At 44.8% G+C, this 24,098-nt stretch overlaps 1 protein-coding gene across 3 annotated transcripts; it reads left to right on the forward strand.

Moving 5' to 3' along the window:
- Positions 1–23,536, forward strand: arfgef2 (ADP-ribosylation factor guanine nucleotide-exchange factor 2 (brefeldin A-inhibited)). 3 transcript variants are annotated; one of them, XM_034537366.1, is made up of 39 exons: positions 1–353; positions 1,858–1,888; positions 2,330–2,453; positions 3,333–3,479; positions 4,391–4,570; positions 4,813–5,125; positions 5,237–5,395; positions 5,516–5,640; positions 6,114–6,247; positions 6,907–7,141; positions 7,288–7,387; positions 8,054–8,193; positions 8,388–8,496; positions 8,586–8,775; positions 8,924–9,035; positions 9,146–9,351; positions 9,479–9,563; positions 11,231–11,402; positions 11,511–11,662; positions 11,770–11,898; positions 12,405–12,563; positions 13,520–13,667; positions 13,857–13,953; positions 14,075–14,115; positions 14,213–14,382; positions 15,360–15,511; positions 15,646–15,818; positions 16,051–16,211; positions 16,339–16,469; positions 17,218–17,347; positions 17,480–17,615; positions 17,892–18,030; positions 18,303–18,360; positions 18,522–18,630; positions 18,898–19,037; positions 19,160–19,340; positions 19,511–19,649; positions 20,350–20,467; positions 21,834–23,536. In XM_034537366.1, exons 1-39 carry the CDS (start codon positions 182–184, stop codon positions 21,996–21,998), a joined length of 5,562 nt encoding a protein of 1,853 aa, XP_034393257.1. In that variant the 5' UTR covers positions 1–181; the 3' UTR covers positions 21,999–23,536. The 3 variants fall into 3 exon arrangements, with proteins under 3 accessions (XP_034393257.1, XP_034393258.1, XP_034393259.1); XM_034537367.1 differs by having other exon boundaries at positions 5,519–5,640; XM_034537368.1 differs by having other exon boundaries at positions 5,279–5,395.
- Positions 23,537–24,098: the final 562 nt, after the last annotated feature.

Raw genomic sequence — 24,098 nt, forward strand, 5'->3', positions numbered from 1 at the left:
CCCAGACAGCTGGGTGTCACGTCACGTGATGTGACGTGTAACCAGCATGGCGGCGCTGAGTTGAGGTAGCGACTCGACTTGAGTGACACCGCTAGCCTGGCTTTCGTTAGCTTTCCTTGTCAACGCCAAGGGCCAGGCCGAGAATGACGGCCTGAGAGAGGAGCGGTAACGACACCGAGAGATGCAGCAACAACAACACCGGCCACCACCACCGCAGCAGCAGCACTCGAAGGCAGAAAACAGTAAAACCAAGAGCATGTTTCTGTCTCGGGCGCTGGAGAAAATCCTCTCGGATAAGGAGGTGAAGAGGAGCCAGAACAGCCAGCTGCGTAAAGCCTGCCAGGTGGCGCTCGGTAAGAGGGTTTTTGTTGTGTGTGCGGTGTTTGCTGAGCCCCGTGCTTTTAATGTCTATCCCGCTGAAACGTCTCGGTCGTGTTTTGAGGGACGAAGGAGCGCTAACTGCTCCGTTTAGCTAGCTAGCTAGCGTCCGAATTGGCCTTCGTGGTCTGTTTAGCTAACCGTCGGCGCTCACGAGACAGCGTTGTGCGCGTGGGGCGTCGCTCTGGCATCTTATTGTTATTTCTACAATGCTCACATCATGTCCTCGCGCCACCGCCGCCGCTGTCAACGTCGGCGGGCGGGCGTGCTAACAGACATCCCTCGTTTCGTTAGCTAGTCACGGCTAGGTCGGCTAGCTAAACAGACCAATCCCCGTGTTGTACGTAGCGCTGTCACCCAGCCACCCAGCCAGGACGCTACCCGACTCCAGGATACTGTGACGCCCGTGCTTTTCCATTCAACAGAACCGCGGATAGTTTTACACACACACACACACACACACACACACACACACACACACACACACACACACCAGGCTCCTCGCTTCGTCGTTGCGATATTGCTGTTTATATATGTCAGCTCGAGACCATCTGTGTGCATCCACCTTCTTGTCATGTCCCTGTCTCGGCGGTATAGAGGCTCTAAAAGATTGTGATACTAAGTACACGATCAAGTACTTCGTATAGTACAGTGGTAATGACGAATACATTTGTTGTTGTTGCACACTGCCCTTCTCTGGGTCTCAATGCATGTCATTGTGAAATGTGTCCGAAACCGGAAGTTATACTTCATTATTATGGTATATTTTAGTGCAGGACTACGTGAGAGGTCAGTGTGTTGGAAGCTGCTGTGTCTCTGTCGGCCTATTGACACTCTCTCATTATTCATGATGCTGGTGGAGCAAAACACTCCTAAGACTCCTCACACTACCAATGTTTAGTGGGTGTGTGTCTCGTGGTCATACTGGTGTTTTATCTTCACGTACATGAACCTCTCCTCTTTCGTTCTGCTCCTCTGTTTGAATATCATAGTTGTTGCGCTGTGGATTGCCGACCTTAAGGTCTGTTGCCACTGTGATCAAATAGGCATACCATGGCAGAGAGATTAGTTCTTAATGGCTTGTTTTGTTTCTCTCCAGTGAAACACTAGAGCTTATCTAGGCACTACGCATGCCTTTCTACATTTCAGGTCCAGCGTTGATACTCTGAGAAAGGAACTGAGCTGACACATTTTTGTGACATAAAATGACAAGTCATATGTTCACCTCCTGTGAACGCGTGTGGTGAACATTGCTCAAGTGGATTTCCGCTCGAGTTCAGCCACCACATAGTTTTTGTAAAGCAAATCGATTTGGTTGGTCGCAGTCTGGCTGAAGGTAGCTGAGTCCTTCTGCACTCACGTTTGCGATTGGCCCAGTGACCCCCAGATCTACAGTCAAATGATGTCACACTAATGTGAGCTGAAAGGGTCAAAGTTCAGACTCTAGTAACATTTAATCTCCTGTGTCTCCCTCCACAGATGAAATCAAGGGAGAGCTTGAAAAACAAAAGTAAGTATTCTTATGCACACACAATTTTCTCTGAATGAATGAATGCATGTGCAGCAGTTAGTTTGTGATTTTAATTTTCTTGTGACGCGAGGCCAGGAGTCGAGGTAAGGTTTGCCCTGAAGCAGTCTGCAGTAAACCCCCAGCTGCTCACTGTGATTTCTGACTGCTTTTGTAACCGCTACTTTAAAGCATCAGCAGCACTTCAAACAGCCTTTAGGTACTATATACATATCTATATACATATCTGCTGCTGCTGCAGGCAAACGGTTATTTAACATTATGCTTTTCTATGGCATAAAGCTTTATTTTGCACTATGAAAAAATAGATGTACAGTAAAATGTCTGTTCATCTATTCACATCGTTGACTGGAGTTGCCATTTAAAGTCTCAATGGGAGCGTGTTTGTAGTTGACAGCTGTTTGCTCTCCTCGTTCCCTACAGGGATGGAACAGTGGTCCCACCCAGAGCCAACTATATCGAGGCGGACAAATATGTGCTGCCCTTCGAGTTGGCCTGTCAGTCCAAGTCCCCCCGGATAGTTAGCACCTCTTTGGACTGTCTGCAGGTTAGTATTCACTGACGCGCGCGCATGAATACAGTTTAATAAGCTCCACATCTTCTCACCGCTGGGTATTTACCCATCTTGTGCTGGTTAGCAGGGCGGGGAAATCTTGCTACACCTGTTTTACACTCCTTACGTACACCTGGAACAATGGCTCGGCATTTCACACACAAACATGCACACAAACATGCACACAAACATGCACACACATGCACACAAACATGCACTCAAGCCATCCTTTAATCTCCTCGTAGCTTTTCGTAGTAGCTCCACTTGTGTGGTTATAATCCACTAAGGAGCCTACAGTCACTGTGCGAGTGCTGTCATGGAAATTCATTATTGAAGGAACACACATGCGCGCACACCCACATATACACACAATCGCGCACACACATACACACACAGACATTTTTATTACATCTTATGTACCTGCTTTGTGTTTTGTTTCATTTTTGTACCTGTGTCTGGTTTTACTTTGTCTTAATCTAGCTTCACCCATGGAAAACACCTTGTAGGTTTGTTCAGAAAGCTATAGTATAGCTCTAGTTTATTATTGTTAATATTAGTATAGCTGCAATGTGGGAAATGTAGTATCCAGCTTTTTGGGACTCAACCCATACTTGACTTTAAAAGTCAGAACTCCTTCAGTGTAGTGTTCCTTTAAACGCATGCTTATTTTTGATCAAATTAAGCTTTAATAACACTCGTGGGCACACGTGAAAATGAATGATTTTCTCTGTTTCTCACATACTCACTGCGAGTATGCAAACATTGAAATAAACCCTAAACTCACTGGGCTTGAATAATACAAGACCCCGACCTGCTCCGAGAGTTGCACAGTCACTGGACTGCTCTAACCTGAGCACGGTTCCTCCACGATAGAAGCTGATCGCGTACGGCCACATCACAGGCAATGCCCCGGACAGCAGGACCCCGGGCAAGAGGCTCATCGACCGGCTGTTGGAGACCGTCTGCAACTGCTTCCAGGGCCCGCAGACCGACGAGGGAGTCCAGCTACAGATCATCAAGGTATGAACATCTGGCTGCCTTCAGGTCCTCCAGCAGTCAATGTTGACCTCACGCAGTCGGAAGGAATGAGACACATTTACACCTCCCAAAGATAAGTTTGTCCTGTCTAAATTTTATAATTGTCGGCCACTCAAACCCATCATTTAATACTTGATTCCTATAATCGCAAAATAAAAAATATAACCACAGACATCTTTCACTTCAAAGTGCAGAAAAGCTGCATAACTTTTATTTAATTCTTCCTTTTCCGTTAAGAACAGGTTTCACGCTGGCATTGTTCTCCACTATCTAGGATTGCCATTTTTGGATGTGTGAGAAAGGTTCAATGTGCCATTTAATAATAATATATATAATAATATATCCCAACTAGAGCTCACTTTTACCATTTTTCTCTCCTTTTTTAAATTTTTATTCACATTTCCTGTCAAAGTTGTTTGACAACTTTCCTTGTATTTGCGCAATAGGTGTGATTCATAACTGCCACATGTTGAAGTTTCCTCTTTCTGAATTAAATACACATTCTGGTTGTTTGGCTAAGGGCGAAGTCTCTCCCGCTGTAAGAAGCACTTCGTTTGATCACTGTTGACAAAAGAGTTACTGCCGATAATCCACTTGTTTGTTTTGCTGTCACCGCCAAATGAGACCTGAATGTCAGAGCAGTTTGTCTGAACTTACTAACACAAAATTATATCTTTCATGTTTTTTTTTCTCTAATCATCCGTTTGAGTAACATTCAAATTCAAATTCTGCACCAGACATGCAGTAGCCCAGTACATTAACTACACTTTGTGGGCTTTTTACGCGCCTCCATATAGGGAAGTGGAGTGGTGACTCAGCAGGTACAGCGGCAGCGTCTTCTAAACAAGACATCCTGCCTGATAACTCTTTGACTTCCTTCTCTCTCTGCCAAGGCCCTGCTGACGGCGGTGACCTCCCCTCACATAGAGATCCACGAGGGCACGGTGCTCCTCACTGTCAGGACCTGCTACAACATCTACCTGGCCAGCCGCAACCTCATCAACCAGACCACGGCGAAGGCCACTCTCACGCAGATGCTCAATGTTATCTTCACACGCATGGAGAACCAGGCTGTTAGTGTATTTAACGTTGTTGCCTTATGTCCACACAACCGATTGTAGAGACTGTAACTTTAAGCTTTGATTGACATAAAGTGGAATCGCAGGCTTGCCACTGATTTTGTATTTGTATTTGAATCAGCCGGTCAGACTCTAGGGAATAACCCGTGTAATATTTAACAATTTAGTTTTCCAAATGCCCCTGACCATATTCCATTTTTCTAAAGCACTTTGTCGACATGGCTCCTCGCCCACAGGCTCTCGATGCTCAGGAGCAGGAGAAGGACCGGCTCTGTCTGCCCCAGCAGAACCCGTCCCCAGTGCCAGGTAATCGGAGGTCTGGCTCCCCTCGGTCTGACCGGACGCCTACCCCGGAGCCCCAGGGCCCGCCGTCCCCGGCAGCCAGTTCTCCGGACCTCACTGTCGTCGACGCCACCAGCTCCTCGCCCCCGCCGCCAGCCCCTGACCTGGACCAGGACCAAGCGCCAGACACACCGTCAATAAATGGAGAACCTGAGGGCGGCAGCGCTCCGCTGAATGGAGGAGCAGAACAGATCACGCCTACCAGAGGTATGTGTCAACTTTCAGTTTAGAGTACAATTATGAACATCTTTCTATTTGTTTTTCCTCTAAATCTTTAAGGAACATATGAAGGTAATATCCTTCTTTAATCTTCATCAGATTCAGTTTTTGAAGTTGACGGTGTGGAGACACCTCCTGCAGAAGCTGAACCAGCTGAGGAAGTGGACAAACCAGGGACCAATCCAAATCCACCAGAGTCGGCGATGACTGAAGCAGTGGAGAGAGATCAACAGTCAACGCAGATGCACAGTGGGACAGGTCAGAACTTAAACTGAGTATTAGTTCATCTCTCATTTATGTCTTCTGTCTCGTTTGTGCTGATAAATGTCAATACACAAAGCCAGGACCTGAAAATATCCATTGTGTCTTATCCTCCAGAAGGTGAGCACCCAGCCCACCCTCTCGATGAGACAGAAGTGGCTCCCCCCAGAGTCAGAACAGAGGGTCAGCAGATGAACGGCATCATTGAGGACCGCACTTCTGTTTCCTCCTCAGATATGCTGGTGAGCAGTGTTAACACGTTGGTTATAAAACGGCAGTACAGGTAAAAAATGGGACCAAACGTTTCTATAGGTCAGTTTTTGAGCCACGACAAAGGCCAAAATGTGGCCTGCAGCAGACTCGGCTCAATTACGCCTGGCTGAGAAGCAATTTAACTGGCACTTGGTCATGTTCTTGAGAAATACATGAAATATTAAAGTGCTTGTGGATACATTCTTTTATTGTGGTCTAAGTATATAATGGATCTTAAATGTTAACTTCAACATGGGTATTGAACTTCTATCGAAGCGTACTGATCATATTGTTCATCCTCAACTGCTCTATTGATAAACCGATACAGTTATATTCGTTCTGCTCCTATTCTGTTTCTGTGGTCTCAACACAGAAAGAGTGTTGGGACAGACAAATCCGAGCTGTTTCTTGATGTGTTTTGCATTTTAAAAAAAGTAAGACAAACTTTCTTCATCTGTCTCAGGATGCTGAGGCCCTGCAGGGACCCCACGGTGCCGCCCGATTCTCTCACATCCTGCAGAAAGACGCCTTTCTGGTTTTCCGCTCTCTGTGCAAACTCTCCATGAAGCCTCTGGCCGAAGGACCTCCGGACCCAAAGTGAGTGCTTTGTTTCATACGACCTCTATCTAGTACGATTACTTGTACAATGACTAATCTGCTAAACGTTATCTCAGTTGGCCACATTGCTTTCTTTTTTTACGTCACACTATGAAGAGAGAGAGAGATATATATATATATATATATATATATATATATATATATATATATATATATATATATATATATATATATATATATTAAGTTTCTCGTAACATCCCGATGTAGACTCGCATCCTAAATGGCCAACGCTTGTGCACTGAAAACCTTCCTTGACACACCTGTTGTCTTTTTATATGGCAACACTGGCAAAACGGGGCTCCATCTCAGTCTCCACAGGTTAACTTGCCCTTTTCCATTACGGTGCGGCTCTGTCATCTCTCGTTACTGTAACTTTAGACCCTGCGCCCATCAGTGTGAATAGGCCAGAGTAAACTGAGCCCCGGAGAAGCTCACAAAGTAGTCAGTCTGACCTACATTAAATAAATAACTATGTTACCAAAGTAGTAGTTTGTGAGTAAACTGGAAAATAATTCACGTTAAGGAACATTTATAAATACTGAGTGTATTGCCATATATATATACACATACATACATACATACATACAATTATTATTATTATTGTACATACAGTGTAACAATCCCTTCTTCTTCTTCAGGTCCCATGAGTTGCGGTCCAAGATTGTGTCCCTGCAGCTGCTGCTCTCCGTGCTGCAGGGTGCCGGACCGGTGTTTCGCACTCACGAGATGTTCGTCAACGCCATCAAACAGTATCTGTGCGTGGCGCTGTCCAAAAACGGCGTCTCCTCTGTGCCGGAGGTCTTTGAGCTTTCGCTGGCTATCTTCCTCACATTGCTCTCCCACTTCAAGGTCCACCTTAAGATGCAGATTGAGGTACGGACGCAGAGTAACAGGCTGTGTCATCTGTCCTGAGTCTATTTGTCCGGCACGCTTTAGAGAGAAAAGAGACAAATGTAGCTGTTGCAGCTTGTTTGATCAAAGAGTCACACTGACACCCTCTCCCCTCCACTTTACCGCAGGTGTTTTTCAGGGAGATTTTTCTCACCATCCTGGAGACTTCAACCAGCTCCTTTGAGCACAAGTGGATGGTTATCCAGACACTAACGCGTATCTGTGCAGGTACAAACCCACTGACGCATGACGAAGAAATTAGACAAACACACTAACTGACAGCTTTATTTAGACATGACTGGGCATTTATGGAAATGAACCGTTTATGTGAATGGTGTCACAGCAGGGGAACATGGAAGACGAGTGTGTTCTGCTGCATCACTGATGGGGAATGTATTTGTTCATCCATGCAATTATGCATGAGTGGTTGCCAGTTTTCCATACTTTATGGACATGAAACTCATGGGAGAATGACATCCCAGTGGTCTTGATAATGCGGAACAAGATGAGCATTTAATCTCCCTGTAAACTTGTGCTTAAACGTGACCTTTCCCCCAAAGATCAACACGTAAAATTGCCGTTGCAATAAGGTGCGTGACCATATTGTAGTTGTAGCTGCTTCTCATATTTTCCCATGACTACGCTGTAGCTGTAACCGGCACTGATAAAAAATATTGTTGCACGTTCATGTGCTCAATTTAGCAGCACGAAGTGCACTTAACACAAAAGGTTGTGAAATAAGTTTTATTTTATTGCCATTTGAGCAGCCATGTTGATCCCCTCCATGCAGGAAAACCCTGGCTGGGGATTTGATTATTGTATCAACTCATTACTTCAGCCAACGGTGCATTATCGCCCTGCTGTATCTTAACAACTCCTCCTCCCCCCCTCCAGATGCCCAGTGCGTGGTGGACATCTACGTGAACTACGACTGTGACTTGAATGCAGCCAACATCTTTGAGCGGCTTGTCAGCGACCTGTCTAAGATTGCTCAGGGCAGGAGCGGTCAGGAGCTCGGGATGACTCCTCTGCAGGTACACGGACAGGCTCAGTGTCCCTTTGTTGCATATTCTAGTGATCAACACCGTAGGAGCACACGTTTTGATTAAAGAGGCATCTTTTTTGGACAGGTGGTCAGGGACAGACGTTAACTCCTCAGTAGTTCACATTCATATTTTATATTACTATTAATTCCACTGTATAAATGATCTTTCTTTGATATCCACAGGAGCTTAGTCTACGTAAAAAGGGTTTGGAGTGTCTAGTGTCCATCCTCAAATGTATGGTGGAGTGGAGCAAAGACATGTATGTCAATCCAAACCTTCAAGCAAACCTCGGTAAGTGGGTACTATAAAGCCGTCGAACAATTCACATGAGAGGGGGAGAGTCTAAACACGGAGGGGGGTCGCGTGTGATGTGTTCTCAGGCCAGGAGCATCCGTCCGACAGCGACGGAGCAGAGCTGAAGCTCCCAGAGCTGCTGGCGGGGCGTCGAGACAGCATCAGTTCTCTCGACTCCACCGTCTCCTCCACCATGGCGCTGTCCCAGGCGGACCACCCCGAGCAGTACGAGGTTATCAAACAGCAAAAGGACATCATCGAGCACGGCATCGAACTGTGAGCCCTTTTTCTCAACCGGTTTACTCGGGTCCATTTATTAATAGACCAGAGTGGAATATTTTCACCTTTTTGATCCTTAATACCTTTTGTTCTTGTTTTGAGAAGATGAGCATAGATTGATTTCCTCCGCTCTCTCTCTCCCCAGTTTCAACAAGAAGCCAAAGCGAGGTATCCAGTACCTGCAGGACCAGGGCATGCTGGGCTCCGCAGCCGAGGACATCGCCCAGTTCCTGCACCAGGAGGAGAGACTGGACACGGTGAGGGATTTCACTCATTTATATGATACAACACTGTATTCTCAGGCAACAAAGCAGTTTTTCAAGCCCCCCTGTCCCCGCTCCCAACCACTTTCCCTCTGCATCCACAGACTCAGGTGGGAGAGTTCCTGGGCGAGAACATAAAGTTCAACATAGAAGTGATGTACTGCTACGTGGACCAGTTGGACTTCTGCGGCCGGGACTTTGTCTCGGCTCTCAGAGCGTTCCTGGAAGGCTTCAGGCTGCCTGGTGAGGCCCAGAAGATCGACAGGCTGATGGAGAAGTTTGCTGCCCGATACTTGGAGTGCAACCAGGGGTAAGAAACATAAGGGCATGGAGAGACTTATTGGTGCCTGTCTTTTTATTCTTGGTCACAAAGGTTTACGTTTGATTGGAACGAAAACAAACTACTAACCGTTTCCCTGATGTGTCCACTTTTGTAGACAGACCCTGTTTGCCAGTGCAGACACTGCCTACGTGCTGGCGTACTCCATCATTATGCTCACCACCGACCTGCACAGTCCTCAGGTGAGAACGCTGGAGTGTCACTATCGTCACCATATGCGTGTCATTCAGTTTGCTAGTGTGTCTCTATGGAAGCATCTTTATTTACGATTCACATAGCGTTTGTTGTTATTTACGCAAGGAGCACACCAGTGTTTACCCGGGTTAATTGGAAGAAAAGCAGCACCGTTAATATCAACAACGCAATATGTATTTTAAGATGTTCAGATGAAAACGGCGGACGCTCTGAGGGCCACATGAAAGAATAATTGCTTGGTTAACAAGATTTTTCAAGGATAATCTTTCTAAGTTCCCCTTTTAAGGATAACAGAACTAAAATGCATTCATTCCATCCAAAAGAAAGACATGGCAGTGATGTTACATAACTTGCTTACTCACAACATACTGTATGTTTTTAGAGTGCATGAAGAAATTAAAGAAAGACAACAAACGCTTTTGGTCTTATTTATTAGCACACAGTGCTAATAAAGTCCACAATGGTGCACTTCTGCCTCTTGTGGCCGAAATTAGTGTTACAACAACAAACACTGAAAAAATAACAAGATTCACCTGTCAAACAAACAGAAATTAAAAAGACTATGTTGGCCAAAGTCCTCGATGGACTGGCGGCCTGTCCAGGGTGTCCCCTGCCTTCGCCCTATGTCAGCTGGGATAGGCTCCAGCGCCCCCGCGACCCTAATGAGGATAAGCGGTATTGAAAATGGATGGATGGATGGATGTTGGCCAAAGTTTGTTTTCTTCTAAATTATTTTTCACAAGCCCAGAAAACAAAACAATTTACATTAGACACAAAAAAACCCCACAATGTATTTGTCTGGGCTTCTGCAAAAGAAACAGCCCAGTGTTTATTAAAAACAAAAGTGGCAGCTTTGGTGGAGGGGTGAAAAACGATGCAGGAAGTCCTGCTTATCAGAAAACACAACACCGCATAGTAGTTTATAACACTCTTAAGACCGGATTTTACAACTCTGTAAAGTTTATTTTACGACACTCCAATCACCAGGTACACCGCATTAACGCAACACATATGGATCTACCAGTGCTTGCTCGTGTTTGGTTGGGCTCCGGCATAAGTTCTACCAGTGCTTGCTCGTGTTTGGTTGGGCTCCGGCATAAGTCCGACATTGTTGCTGGGCGACCCTGCGTTTCTTCACTCGGGTCCTCTGCGTTGGCAGCAGGCCCTTCTCTCTACGAATAGCTGCTGCTTCTGATTTATCACCGCTGACAGAGGAAATTGCATCTGAAATTTAAAGTCTGGGAAAAGGAGGTGTGAATTATGGCACAACGTTGACACAAATACAGACTTTAGCCGGGGGGGGGGGGGCGATATCAGTGACAACTTTATTTACAGCTGTAAAGACAATCGTAGTAAATTATAGTATTAATTTTACTCCATAGAGAACCACGACTAAGGAGCAGCAGCAGTCTTGTATTTTCCTGACACATAGTTCATAACATGATCCAGACCAGTGTAAATTGACAGACTGTAATCGTTATTACCTTACCTCGTTATATTTGTTTTCTTTTTATGTTGATAGAAATATTCTAGTCCAAAGGAGTAAACGACTTTAAAAATCCCCCACATCACTTTTGTGCAGCGCACATCGAAACAGCAAAATCGGCTCAACTGAGCTCCCGACTGCCTCTTTCAATCTCCTTCATTTATGTAGGTGAAGAACAAGATGACGAAGGAGCAGTACATCAAGATGAATCGCGGCATCAACGACAGCAAGGACCTGCCCGAGGAGTATCTGTCTTCCATATACGATGAGATCGCAGGCAAGAAGATCGCCATGAAGGAGAGCAAAGAGTTCTCCATCACCCCGAAGTCCACCAAGCAGAGTAAGTCCTTGCCTTCCTTCTTCCCCTCATGATTACTCGCTGAAATGAAACGCTTTCCGGACTGTTTGATGACGAGCATCCGAAACAGTTACGCCCTCCTCTGTCCAGGTGTAGCCAGTGAGAAGCAGCGGCGTCTGCTGTACAACGTGGAGATGGAGCAGATGGCGAAGACCGCTAAAGCTCTGATGGAGGCTGTCAGCCACGCCCAGGCCCCTTTCTTTAGCGCTACACACCTGGAGCACGTCAGGCCCATGTTCAAGGTACAGATCATTTGGATCAAAGCACTTCTTTGCAGCCAGAGGGGTGACGTCACGATCTGTGGACGTGTTGGAAATGTACCCCCTCCGATAACTTCTGTCTGTCGTAGCTGGCGTGGACCCCACTGCTGGCAGCGTTCAGCGTGGGACTGCAGGACTGCGATGACCCCGAGGTGGCCTCCCTGTGTCTGGAGGGCATTCGATGTGCCATCAGGATTGCCAGCATCTTCAACATGCAGGTCTGGTTGATTTTTCAATAATGTGTCTCTTTAGCTTCTTCTCAGCTGGTCACATTACATTACATTACATGTCATTTAGCTGACGCTTTTATCCAAAGTGCAATAAGTGCATTCAACCATGAGTACAAACTCGGAACAACAAGAATCGAGAAAGTACAATTTCTTCAATAAAGTTAAACTACAAGGTGCTATCAGTAAGAGACATTTAAGTGCTACTAAAGTGTTAAACTACAAAGTGCTATCAGTAAGAGACATTTAAGTGCTGTTAAAGTGCTACTACGGCGCTACCTTCCCTATTCAAGGTATAGTCGAAAAAGATGTGTTTTTAGTTTGCGACGATGTAGAGACTTTCTGCTGTCCTGATGTCAATGGGGAGCTCGTTCCACCAATGAGGAGCCAGCACAGCAAACAGTCGTGACATGATCCGCCGGTAATGTGTGTATGTTTGCATTGGCTCAGCGTTCTCGGTGTTTCAAACAGCCAGTAACCAGCCTTCCTGTCTGTAGTTGGAGCGAGACGCGTATGTCCAAGCCTTGGCCAGATTCACCCTGCTGACGGCCAGTTCCAGCATCACGGAGATGAAGCAGAAGAACATTGACACCATCAAGACCCTGATCACTGTGGCCCACACCGACGGGAACTACCTGGGCAACTCCTGGCACGAGGTGAGTCTTTGCTAACCAGATTCATGAGCAGTAGTTGCACAGAGGAAAAGTATGCTTGGATCTCACAAATATCTTCCATAAAGAGGGATGAAAGTCGACGTGCACTCGGCTGCCAGTTTATTAGACCTCGATAAAAAACAATGCAGTCTAAAACAACAGCACTGTAAAAGCTATGTGTACGTTCACTTTATTTAGTTTAAACTGTTGTAGAGAGGCGTTAATTCAAATGTATGGCCATTTCAAAGGCTGTATTATGTAGACAAAATATACAAACACTTTAATACCATTCAACAGGACAAACAAACTTGTGTGTGTTTATTATTATTTAAGTTTCACAAGTAGCTTGCCAGTGTTTACTTGCAGCCTATTGTGAATGGATTATTGGTAAATTAATAGGATTATGAGGTTAAACATATCTATTTATATATGACCTAGATAGTTTAGTTGTTTTTAAATATCACACTGAATTGTGCAAAGGTCACTGTCGGATAACTACAAAACAGTAATATTAGTATTGTCAGAAGAATCCAGTTTGATTTGTTTCTACCTGAGTATCTTAAAACGGTCCCGGCCGTCGTCCTTCTCAGTGTCAGAAGCGTCATGAATAACTTTCAGTGCTTTAATCTTTCGTTAACTAACAAACCAAGGGCACACACTGAGATGCTTCTGGTGAATTATGTTCTCGCCACTCAAGGGAAATGCATCATCCTCTAGAGCTAAAAACTTTCTAAAAATAGCGACTTATTTTAAAATAATGTTAGTATCTCAACATAATGATTTAGCATTGCAATATATTGATTTAGTATCTTGAAATATTGACTTACCATCTCAAAATAGTAGATAATGAGAAACTGATTATTTGAGATAAGATACTAACTCACTCCTTTTGAGATCCCAAGTCTTTATTTCGACAACCCCCTCAAAGGTTACTTATGGTGTTTGTCTTTGTGTGCTAGATCTTGAGGTGCATCAGTCAGCTGGAGCTCGCCCAGTTGATCGGCACAGGCGTAAAGACGCGCTACATCTCAGGGGTGGTCCGGGACAAGGAGGCCGGCATACGGGGCCTTCCCTCCGGCACAGAGGAGTTCATGCCCCTGGGCCTTGGTAAGATGCACAGACCCACACACGGCATAACTTCTATTCACAAATCAACCCCATATCATATATATATTTATTTTTTTATTTTTTCTGCCTGCTTTAATACTCTTTTGACATTGCGCTTCTGAAAGTCATCTGTTGTCTGTACGATGCCTGACTGTATACATTAGCTGTTAAATATGTTTGATGTTTCAGGGAACCTGGTGGGAAGCCAGGACAAGAGACAGATGGCTCACATCCAGGAGTCAGTAGGAGAGACCAGCTCTCAGAGTGTGGTGGTAGCTGTGGATAGGTAAGACAAAAAGGCCATAAAAGGACATTACTACCATAATAAAAGCATCTACATGCAGCCCTGTATGATGAATGAAGGTCTCTCTTTAGTACAAATACTAAAGCTGCTTTTAAATTTGTAGGATCTTCACTGGTTCCACCAGACTAGATGGAAATGCAATTGGTGAGTGTTGTGCTCAGTATCTCCAGTTGTTGTTGTTGTTGTACATCACAAAGAAAGAGAAGTTATTCATGACGTGTTGCTGTTTAATTGTTTCCAGTGGACTTTGTGCGGTGGCTGTGCGCGGTGTCCATGGACGAGCTGGCCTCAGCACACCAGGCCAGGATGTTCAGCTTGCAAAAGATTGTGGAAATCTCCTACTATAACATGAACCGCATCAGGCTGCAGTGGTCTCGAATTTGGCAGGTCATAGGAGACCACTTCAACAAGGTCAGTCGAGAGGCTTTGCTAAATGTGAGTGAAGCAATGCGTTCAAGTGCCTTAAATGTGCGTTCTCTCTAATGGCCATGAGGGGGCGACTCCTCCGGTTGCAACAATAAGTCTGATTGTATAGAAGTCTATGAGAACATGACTACTCTCTTGATTTGTTCTCTCAGTAAACATGAGTTTATGGTCTCATTATCTAGTTTCAAGTCTTCCTCAATACAGGAGGAGTCGACTGTTTTCATCTTGCATCTTCTTCAACCATTTCACAGTGTGTGTTCTTAGTTCAGGAAAGTTCATTGTAACCTTTCTGTTAACCTAAAAATGCATAATGCAGCATTCGGCTGTCCTTAGTCCTTCCGCCCTCTTGTGACACACAAAACATAAAATATAGTGTGTGGAAGGCAACAGCGGGACGACACCGTGTTCTTTTGGTGTTGCACCCTGCTGATTTTATTACTGCTTCCGGGACGTAAGAAGACTCTTAATTATGTCGACACAGGCTGTGAGTTTGCTCAACGTTGTCTTTTATTTTAGGTGGGTTCTTAGGTGGTTCAAGTATAGCATTTTCAAGTATAGCATTTTCATTTGCAATGCAGTGTCATCGTAAATACGGATGGCATAGTTGTTTGTGCCAATCCAAAAGATCCAGAAATGGATGGAACAGTGGATCAGTAAAGCAATTTTAGGTCATATTTTAGACTTTTAGTCACTGTGTACTTATGCCGTACAGTCGGAGTGAATGTTGCCCAGAAACACAGCCATGAACACATGAATGCTAATGTTGCTCTGTGTGCTGGATGAGTAAACTTTTTATAACATTTTCCATTATCGACTACATAACGTGGTCAAATTGTCTAGTTTTTACAGCTTGCTAGATAGAGGGTTAGATATCGTACACATATTGACCAACTGTCTTGGAAAGGCCCAGTTCATTGTGATTAGCTGAGCTAATAGCCCCACTCATGACTGTCTTCCTCTAGGTGGGCTGTAACCCCAATGAGGATGTAGCCATCTTTGCTGTGGACTCATTGAGGCAGCTCTCCATGAAGTTCTTGGAGAAAGGAGAGCTGGCCAACTTCCGCTTCCAGAAAGACTTCCTCAGGCCTTTTGAGCACATCATGAAGAAGAACAGGTAATGTACTATAAATATGGCCAGATGAGTCTCGGTATACAAGTGACCTGTGTATATTTATAGTAAGAATGATTCATTACATTGGGGAGCAAATGGGTTATATGCAATATGGATAACACTGCCCCTCCCCCCAGGTCCCCCACCATCAGAGACATGGTGATCAGGTGTGTGGCTCAGATGGTCAACTCCCAGGCGGCCAACATCCGTTCAGGTTGGAAGAACATCTTCTCAGTGTTTCACCAGGCAGCCTCCGACCACGACGAGACCATCGTGGAGCTGGCCTTCCAGACCACTGGGCACATCGTCAGTGAGTATGACTGCAGCGCTCTCCTCATGGCAGCCATTTTGGCTCAGGTGGTAGAATAAAAGAACTGTGCTGAGGCTGTGCAGAAAATCCTTGTTGTTGTTGCATTTCAATTCATTGACGCGATGGAAATTACAACGCTATTAATAAATACAAATTGTTACATAGAGTACCTCTTTTAAGATCTCATAAACCAATCAAATCATTCTTTTTTGCTTATCTTTCTTCCCCCCAGCGAACACCTTCCAGGAGCACTTTGCCGCTGCTATCGATTCGTTCCAAGATGCAGTGAAGTGTCTCTCGGAGTTTGTCTGCAACGCCGCTTTCCCTGACACCAGTATGGAGGCCATCAGACTCATACGGCACTGCGCTAAATACGTCTCAGAAAGGCCACAGGTGGGAAAAAATTGAGTTGTCTGTACTGATGCGATAACGGCATTTAGCCATCATGTGCAAGTCAGCACGGTGTGATGTTTCTTTTCAACTTCTTCTGAAACGTTACACTTCATGTGTGCCCGTCCAGGCCCTGAGGGAGTACACCAGTGACGACATGAACGTTGCCCCTGGCGATCGGGTGTGGGTTCGTGGCTGGTTTCCCATTCTGTTTGAGCTCTCTTGTATCATCAACCGCTGCAAGCTGGACGTCCGGACCAGGTAGATAAAGTGTTGCTCAGTCTGTCGGTTCACTGTGGTGACTTTTAGGGACTTTCAGCGATACCTGTTCAGCTACAGTGACGCATCCTCCAAGACATGCTGGTCATTTACCTGCCCAGATGTCTTGGACAAAACATATACACAGAAAGAAAACTAAACAAACAAAATAGGATTTAACACAAAAGTGTTACACATCAAATGAAAACACGACGGGAAAAAAACAAACACTTAAAGTTAAAATAACTTTCTTTTGTGGACCTCGCCATCATGACGACAACAAAGACAGCTGAGCTACGTACAGACTTCGGTATAAGTTAACATGCAGATGGTATTATTGTTGGTTTAATTACCCAATCGTCAATGTATAAACATGCATGTGGGAATATGAGAATAGACTAAAAATGTAGCAAGAAATCACTCAAAGGGCAGCTTTGGTATTTTTCTACCTGCACCCTATTTCCCTATGTTTTTGTGGCTGAGTGACTAATGGGGACAACTTTTGTATTTTTTATTTTTTTTTAATTGCTCCAGTTTTGAGGGAGAACGCTCCAGCCAATAAACGGGCTGCAATGTCGTCCTTTTGGGTAATTCCTCGCGGTCAGTTCACTTCCACTATAGTGCTTGTTCTTTTGCCACTGACGGGCTCCAGTTGTCATTATGAGCCCATAACGTGCCCGTGATGCTACGCTGTGCAGAGCTGTGAAGCAACGAGACTGACGTGTGAACCGTTTGTCTTTGCTCCCCACAGAGGTCTCACTGTCATGTTCGAGATCATGAAGAGCTACGGTCTCACCTTCGAGAAGCACTGGTGGCACGACCTCTTCAGAATCGTCTTCCGCATCTTTGACAACATGAAGCTCCCGGAGCAGCAGACAGAGGTCAGAGGTCACTGGTAGCGGGGCCGTCAAGTCCCACGTTGTCTAGACAAGCCACTTGGATATCTGAAGGATATCCTTTTTAAAAAAAATCATACTCATATCTGCTCATGTTTGGTTCTTGTTTGCCTCCAGAAAACCGAGTGGATGACGACGACATGTAACCACGCTCTGTATGCCATCTGTGACGTGTTCACCCAGTTCTATGAGCCTCTCAGTGAAATCCTGCTGGCTGACATTTTCACACAGCTGCAGTGGTGTGTCAGGCAAGGTGGGTGTTCAAATGAATTTAGACGGGCACAACACTGCAATGCTCATCTGAGCAAATAATGCTCATAAGGCAGAGAGGTAACACCCCAATCCAAACAATCCCTATTAGATGATTTAGAGAAAGGAACAAAGACACAGCTGCTTCCTCGTCTTTTTGTTAGAAATTCTGTCTGTGCATTACAGTCCCAATCCAAACATTCTGCCACTGTAGCGGGACTCCGACAAGCACCTCGTGAACCTCAGACGTGCTTCGAAGTCATACAATTTTCTTCTACAGACAACGAGCAGCTGGCTCGGTCGGGGACAAACTGTCTTGAGAACCTGGTGATCCTGAACGGGGAAAAGTTCAGCATCGAGGTCTGGAACATCACCTGCTCCTGTATGCTGGAGATCTTCCAAAACACCAGCCCTCACGCGTAAGTCCTCAACCGTTGAACTCAACTCTGTCTCCATTTAATCTGCTCCAAAATGTTCACGAGACGTCTGGATGGTCGCGGTCATTCAGACAGATAGTTGGTGTTTTTAAAAAACAAACACACAGTTGTCTGGTCAGAGAAGGCACTTCCAGAGAAGATAATAACAAGTAGTAACTATTGAGGTTAGTGTAGTTAAAGGTTCTTGTGCTTCTGTGACAGGATGTAAGTTATCACAACCTCACGCCTGAGCTGCCATTCTGTTTGCGTTTCAGTTTGTTGACTTGGAGACCGGCTGGACAGGAAGATGAAACTGCAGATGGCAAACATTTTGTAAGAAAATGAATGAATGCACTCCTATGACCGAACAATAATTACAGCAGATGCTTCACACTTGGTTTGAAACGTGATGCGCTGTTACATTTCCTTCCAACCTTCCCACTGAGTCCGAAGTGGGACACTAACCTGTGAGTGTCCATGATGTTTGTCTCCAGGAGGCCGATTTCGACAGCCTGTCCCAGAGCAGCTACGACAGAGCACTGTCTGAGAGAGGGCACAGTCAGATGTCCAGCGACGACACCTGGAAGGGCAAGTCCAATGCTAGTGAGTGCGCACACACACACACACACACACATATATATACATATACATATATATATATATATATATATATATATATATATATATATATATATATATATATATATATATATATATATATATATATACACACACACGCATAAATAAATAAATAGACTGTTACATCACATATTTGTCGCTGACTGTCTAAATTCGACTGCCATTGTTGCATTTTGTCTTTCAAAGTCATGTCTCTTCAACCTTTTTGTTTTATTGTTTTTTGTTCTCAAGGAGTTTCGGACCATAAGCTGTTTGCAGGGCTGCTGATTAAATGCGTCGTACAGCTTGAACTTATCCAGACCATAGACAACATTGTGTTTTACCCAGCAACCAGCAAGAAGGAGGATGCAGAGAACATGGCCGCTGCACAGGTAAGTTACAACAGCTACTGTATGGAGAGATTGTAAAATTGACCTTAAGGGACAGCTGTGTGCAATCTCAAATTGTCAGACATCCGTAGTTAAAAGTCGTTTCAAAACTGTCCTCCCGTCAGCGAGGCGCTCTGGAGGAGTCGGAGGCTGAGGGAGGCGAGGCGGGCTCAGAACAACAAGGCATGTACAAACACATGACCTCGGCACACCTCTTCAAGCTGCTAGACTGCCTCCTGGAGTCGCACACCTTCGCCAAGGACTTCAACTCCAACAACGAGCAGAGGACGGCACTCTGGAGGGCAGGTAAACAGAAAGGAAGTGTGTGTGTGTGTGTGTGAGAGAGAGAGAGAGAGAGAGAGAGAGAAACCTGCCGAGATCATTATTGTTTTGCCTTTATTTGATGAAGTAAATGAGGTGTGAGAGGGGAAAGCCCTCTGTTTTGTTTGTTGCCAATGATCTTTTTTTGCCCTCAGGCTTTAAAGGGAAATCCAAGCCCAACTTGCTGAAGCAGGAGACCAGCAGTCTCGCCTGCAGCCTGAGGATCTTGTTCAGGATGTACTCTGACCTTCAGCTCCAGGCCTCTTGGTCAGACATCCAGACACGCCTGCTGCTGTGAGTACACACAACAACGCGTTTTATCTTTTGTGTTATACACCACCATATATAACATCAGACTAATCTTCTGGAATCTAAATGACAGAAATATACCCGATCTCCTGGCGTGCGTGAGTGCATGTCCGTCCTCAAGCTACAGGACAAGAACATCAGGGGGGTGTGTGTGTGTGTGTGTGTGTGTGTGTGTGTGTGTGTGTGTGTGTGTGTGTGTGTGTGTGTGTGTGTGTGTGTGTGTGTGTGTGTGTGTGTGTGTGTGTGTGTGTGTGTGTGTGTGTGTGTGTGTGTGTGTGTGTGTGTGTGTGTGTGGTGTGTGTGTGTGTGTGTGTGTGTGTGTGTGTGTGTGTGTGTGTGTGTGTGTGTGTGTGTGTGTGTGTGTGTGTGTGTGTGTGTGTGTGTGTGTGTGTGTGTGTGTGTAACAAGATGTAGAGATTCTTGTGCGTTACAAATCGCCTTGTGTTTTTCACGAAGCAGTTGACTCATGTATTGCATCACGAGTGTGTGGTATTCATCGTTAAATGACTGGTAATGGTGCTTTAATTCAAGATGTGTGTCCTCTGCCTGCTGTTCTGTAATGATAAACATGATTTTACTGGAGTAGCTTTGGTGCAGACCAACCACCTCTTCCTACTCGGTGTTGGAGATGCATCAGTGTTGTGTTTGTCGTAATCCTCCGTGTGTGTTGGGTTGTCTCTCTCAGGGTGTGTAGTGAAGCTCTGGCCTACTTCATCAGTCTGACCTCAGAGAGCCACAGGGAGGCTTGGAACAGCCTGCTGATGCTGCTGCTCACCAGGACGCTGCGGCTGGCTGATGACAAGGCAGGCTCACACACACACACACACACCATATAGACTGTATACATACTGTATAAAGCTGAGCACAGCCACAGCTTGTTAGCGTGAGCCACCTAGCTGCGACGTTAGAAACGTGGTGATTGTTTGACTGGAAAGACACAACAACTAACCACAATATCTCTATTAATACATGTATTGACACATGTTGCTCACAGACCAGTGACGGTTATAGAGAGGAATAAAACAGTTTACCGCTAACTGACGTCACTTTTGAGGAGCTGTCATGTCGTCCGTCTTTAGATATTGTCTATGAGACACACACACACACACACACACACACACACACACACACACACACACACACACACACACACACACACAGTGTACTTTCAGCTTAACATTAGTAGTTTATCGAGGCAGAGCAGGAGGGCTTAAGGACTCGAGCATAATGGAGCTCTGGATCATAAATATGGCCAACTGTGATTTTAAATCTGAACTACGATCAGAAATAAAAGACACCATGGGAAGTTGATCAAATGTCCATTAGTTAAAAAAAAGGAGAGGTCAAACCCTGTTATATTTTCATGTCGCCTATGAATCATACACTCTTTGAGTGTATGATTTACCGATGATTCATGGCAGCCCATGACTCAGACTTTCTTTCCAGGGCATTTTAGACTAACGGTTTGTTTGCTAAAAAACAACCCAGCATGCAGCTTGAAGCAGAAGGAAACGTTGGCGCTGTGCACAATACCACACTGACCACCGCATCATTAGAACAGTATTGTTTTAAAGTGGACAGGCCAGCACCAGACTCTTGTGCAAGGCATGCAGTGATTTTTTTTTTTTTTAATCTCTTACTATACAAATTAGGTTATGCAATTTCAGAATGCAACGAGATTACCACTAAAAGATGTAAAAACATGCATCAGTGGAGAGCCCTGCTGTGAACCCATCCCAGAACAAGCGCGCCTCCTTTCTGTCTCGTATATTGTAAATATTTCAAATTACACTGGAAACATCTTTAGCAAATACTTTGGTAGTCAGGAATTAAAGTGGACATATCATACTAATTTTCAGGTTCTAATTTTTATATTTATATTTTTTTATTTTTCTCTCTATACTGTCTGTCTGAATATATCTATATCTATATAGATAGATAGATAGCTGTATTCAGCTTCTGCCTATAATGCTCCATTTTAGCACCTGTCATTTTAAGACCTGAACAAAAACAAGCCCTGTCTGCTCTAAATTGGCTTTCGAGAAATATATTATGCACCTCTGGAAGAAGTGACTTTTCCTCTGTGATTCTGTCTCCTTTAAAGCACATATCGTACACCGCTTGGTTGACATTGTGGTGCCAATTAGTGTGTTCTCTCTCCGTCTCCAGTTCAAGCCCCATGCTTCTTGCTACTACCCCCACCTGTGTGAAATGATGCAGTTCGACCTGATCCCCGAGCTGCGGGCCGTCCTCAGGCGCTTCTTCCTGCGCATAGGCTCCGTCTTCCATATCGCTGCGCCCGAGGGGACGGTGGCCCAAACGGCCACATCCTAGAATGAGCGGGCGTCGGGACGACGGATGGAGCGCTTGGCGGTCGATGGCGGGCGGGCACCGGCAACAGGCGACACACGTGGGAGCACTTACCCGCTCTTTTGGGACTGGAACCGATTACAGAGGGTGAAGACAGACTGTAGCCCTTCGGTCTCAGTGCATCATCGCGTTGGGCCCTTCTGATGCACTCAACCTACAAGGAAGTCTTTACCCTGTCCTTCCTCCCTACTTTCTCTCGGGGATGAACAGCACTGTGACCGGCGTTCTGTGCTGACTGTCATTCATCATTCTCCCCCCCCGCCCCCAGACTCTCATCCCAACTTGTAATGACAAGAACTGTAAACAAATAATTTATTGATATTGTACCTGATTATCTTTCCTTAAATACTTCACACAAAAAGTATATATCGACATGCTGAAAGCAAATGAACGATACCGGGGAATTTCATGAATTTTACATTTGCGGCTTTGCGAAAAATCTCTCGGCCACCTGTGCCTGTCGGAAAACAATGACGCCATCAGTGTCGCCCCTTTAATGTGAGTTTGGTGATCTACTCAAAGTATGTAATAACTCATGTATCGAATGCCCGTCCCAAAGCATTGTTTGTCACTTTAACCTTTTGTGTTCCCTCTCATGTCTGTTATTCCGCAGCGGGCTTGTGCCGTTTCTTTTAAGAGGCGGAAACTCTCAACCGGCATCTCTTACAACACTATCAAAGATCTAATGTGGCTTTGTTTGACGTCTCCGTGACACAGCCGCCCTGTCGTCTTTATGATTCCTTGTCAATGAGATTTTACTTATTTATTTTTGCTCACTTGCTTTAATTTGTTTTATGATCATTTGTTCAGGATAATCGCCGGTTTACAATGTAAGGTTGGTTGGAAAAACTGTCTGCTACTTCCCTCTGCCATGCATTCCTTTGTCTGTTGGCCCAGTAAGCCTTACACTGAAGGACTCAACGTGGAGGCAACTCCTCCTCGCTTTAGATTTACAGCCGGCTCATAAAATCCTCCGCTAATCCATCAATTGGCCCAGAAAGGTGACTCAGCGGGTGTCTGTTTCCCACACTCTTTTTGCACATCTGTTGCCTAAGGTTTACTCATGTATTAACACCACGCAGTGTACCAACTGGCTCCGGGTGGTTGGAAAGCCCGTCAGTGTTGTCGCATTCGACAGTAAGTTCCACCACAGGGAGGGTCAGGAACGTCTAGAGATACTGGAATCTCTGGATCCTGGATCCTTCATAGTTTATTCCATGCCTTTTTTTTTGTTAAAAGAAGGATGTATGTAATTATTTAAAGTGCATTTAAATATTTTTTGAGAAGCATTCCTTCCGTCGCAACAATGGATGTCTACTTTTCTTCCCTAAAGCTAGGGAATATATAAATATATATATGCATTTACACAGTAAATGAAAAGAGCAGACTGTAAAGTTTTCAATGTAAGATACATAGAAATGAAAGTGCTATACAGTTCTATAATATTGTGATGTAATCTTCCAAACATTTGGTGAAATCAATAAACCTGAACTCTGATCCACTCCAGTGACTATTGATTTTGGTTTTAAATGCTTTAAATCTTTCCGTCACAATGAACATTTTGACACAGGTAACACAGGTCGGGGCACTAAGAACGGCTGCAGTCGAGGTTTTCAAGTTCTAGGGTGTACAGGCTGGTTTTGCTTATGTTATATTAATAGTCTTATAACATGTATATAATGTTATGTCACACCTCTGCTTTTCCAAATGTCCAAATTCAATTCAGTTTATTTTGTATAGCCCAAAATCACAAATGTGCCTCAGAGGGCTTTACAATCTGTACACATACAACATCCCTGTCCCAGGACCTCAGATCAGATCAGGAGAAATGTGACTTACTCAAGGACACTAAAGCCGGTTCTAGTTCTGCATGTATTCATGATGCCAGGCTTTACCTGAGTTGAGACCGACAGTGTCTTGCAAAAGTATTCAACCTATGTTGGTGGTTTATTTTTCCCATCATTTTTATTTCATGTAATGGTCTTACACAAAAGTAACAATTGTGAAATGACAGAATACAAATAAATAACTGCTGAATATTAAAAACTGAAAAGTGTGTGCATA

This window comes from Cyclopterus lumpus, chromosome 7, assembly GCF_009769545.1.
Source record: "Cyclopterus lumpus isolate fCycLum1 chromosome 7, fCycLum1.pri, whole genome shotgun sequence".
Lineage (NCBI taxonomy): Eukaryota > Metazoa > Chordata > Actinopteri > Perciformes > Cyclopteridae > Cyclopterus > Cyclopterus lumpus.

Coding starts and splice junctions, on each gene's coding strand:
- arfgef2 (XM_034537366.1), top strand. CDS start 182: ATGCAGCAACAACAACACCGGCCACCACCACCGCAGCAGCAGCACTCG. Junction 1,889..2,329: donor GGAGAGCTTGAAAAACAAAA/GTAAGTATTCTT, acceptor CGTTCCCTACAG/GGATGGAACAGTGGTCCCAC. Junction 16,212..16,338: donor ACGTCTCAGAAAGGCCACAG/GTGGGAAAAAAT, acceptor GTGCCCGTCCAG/GCCCTGAGGGAGTACACCAG.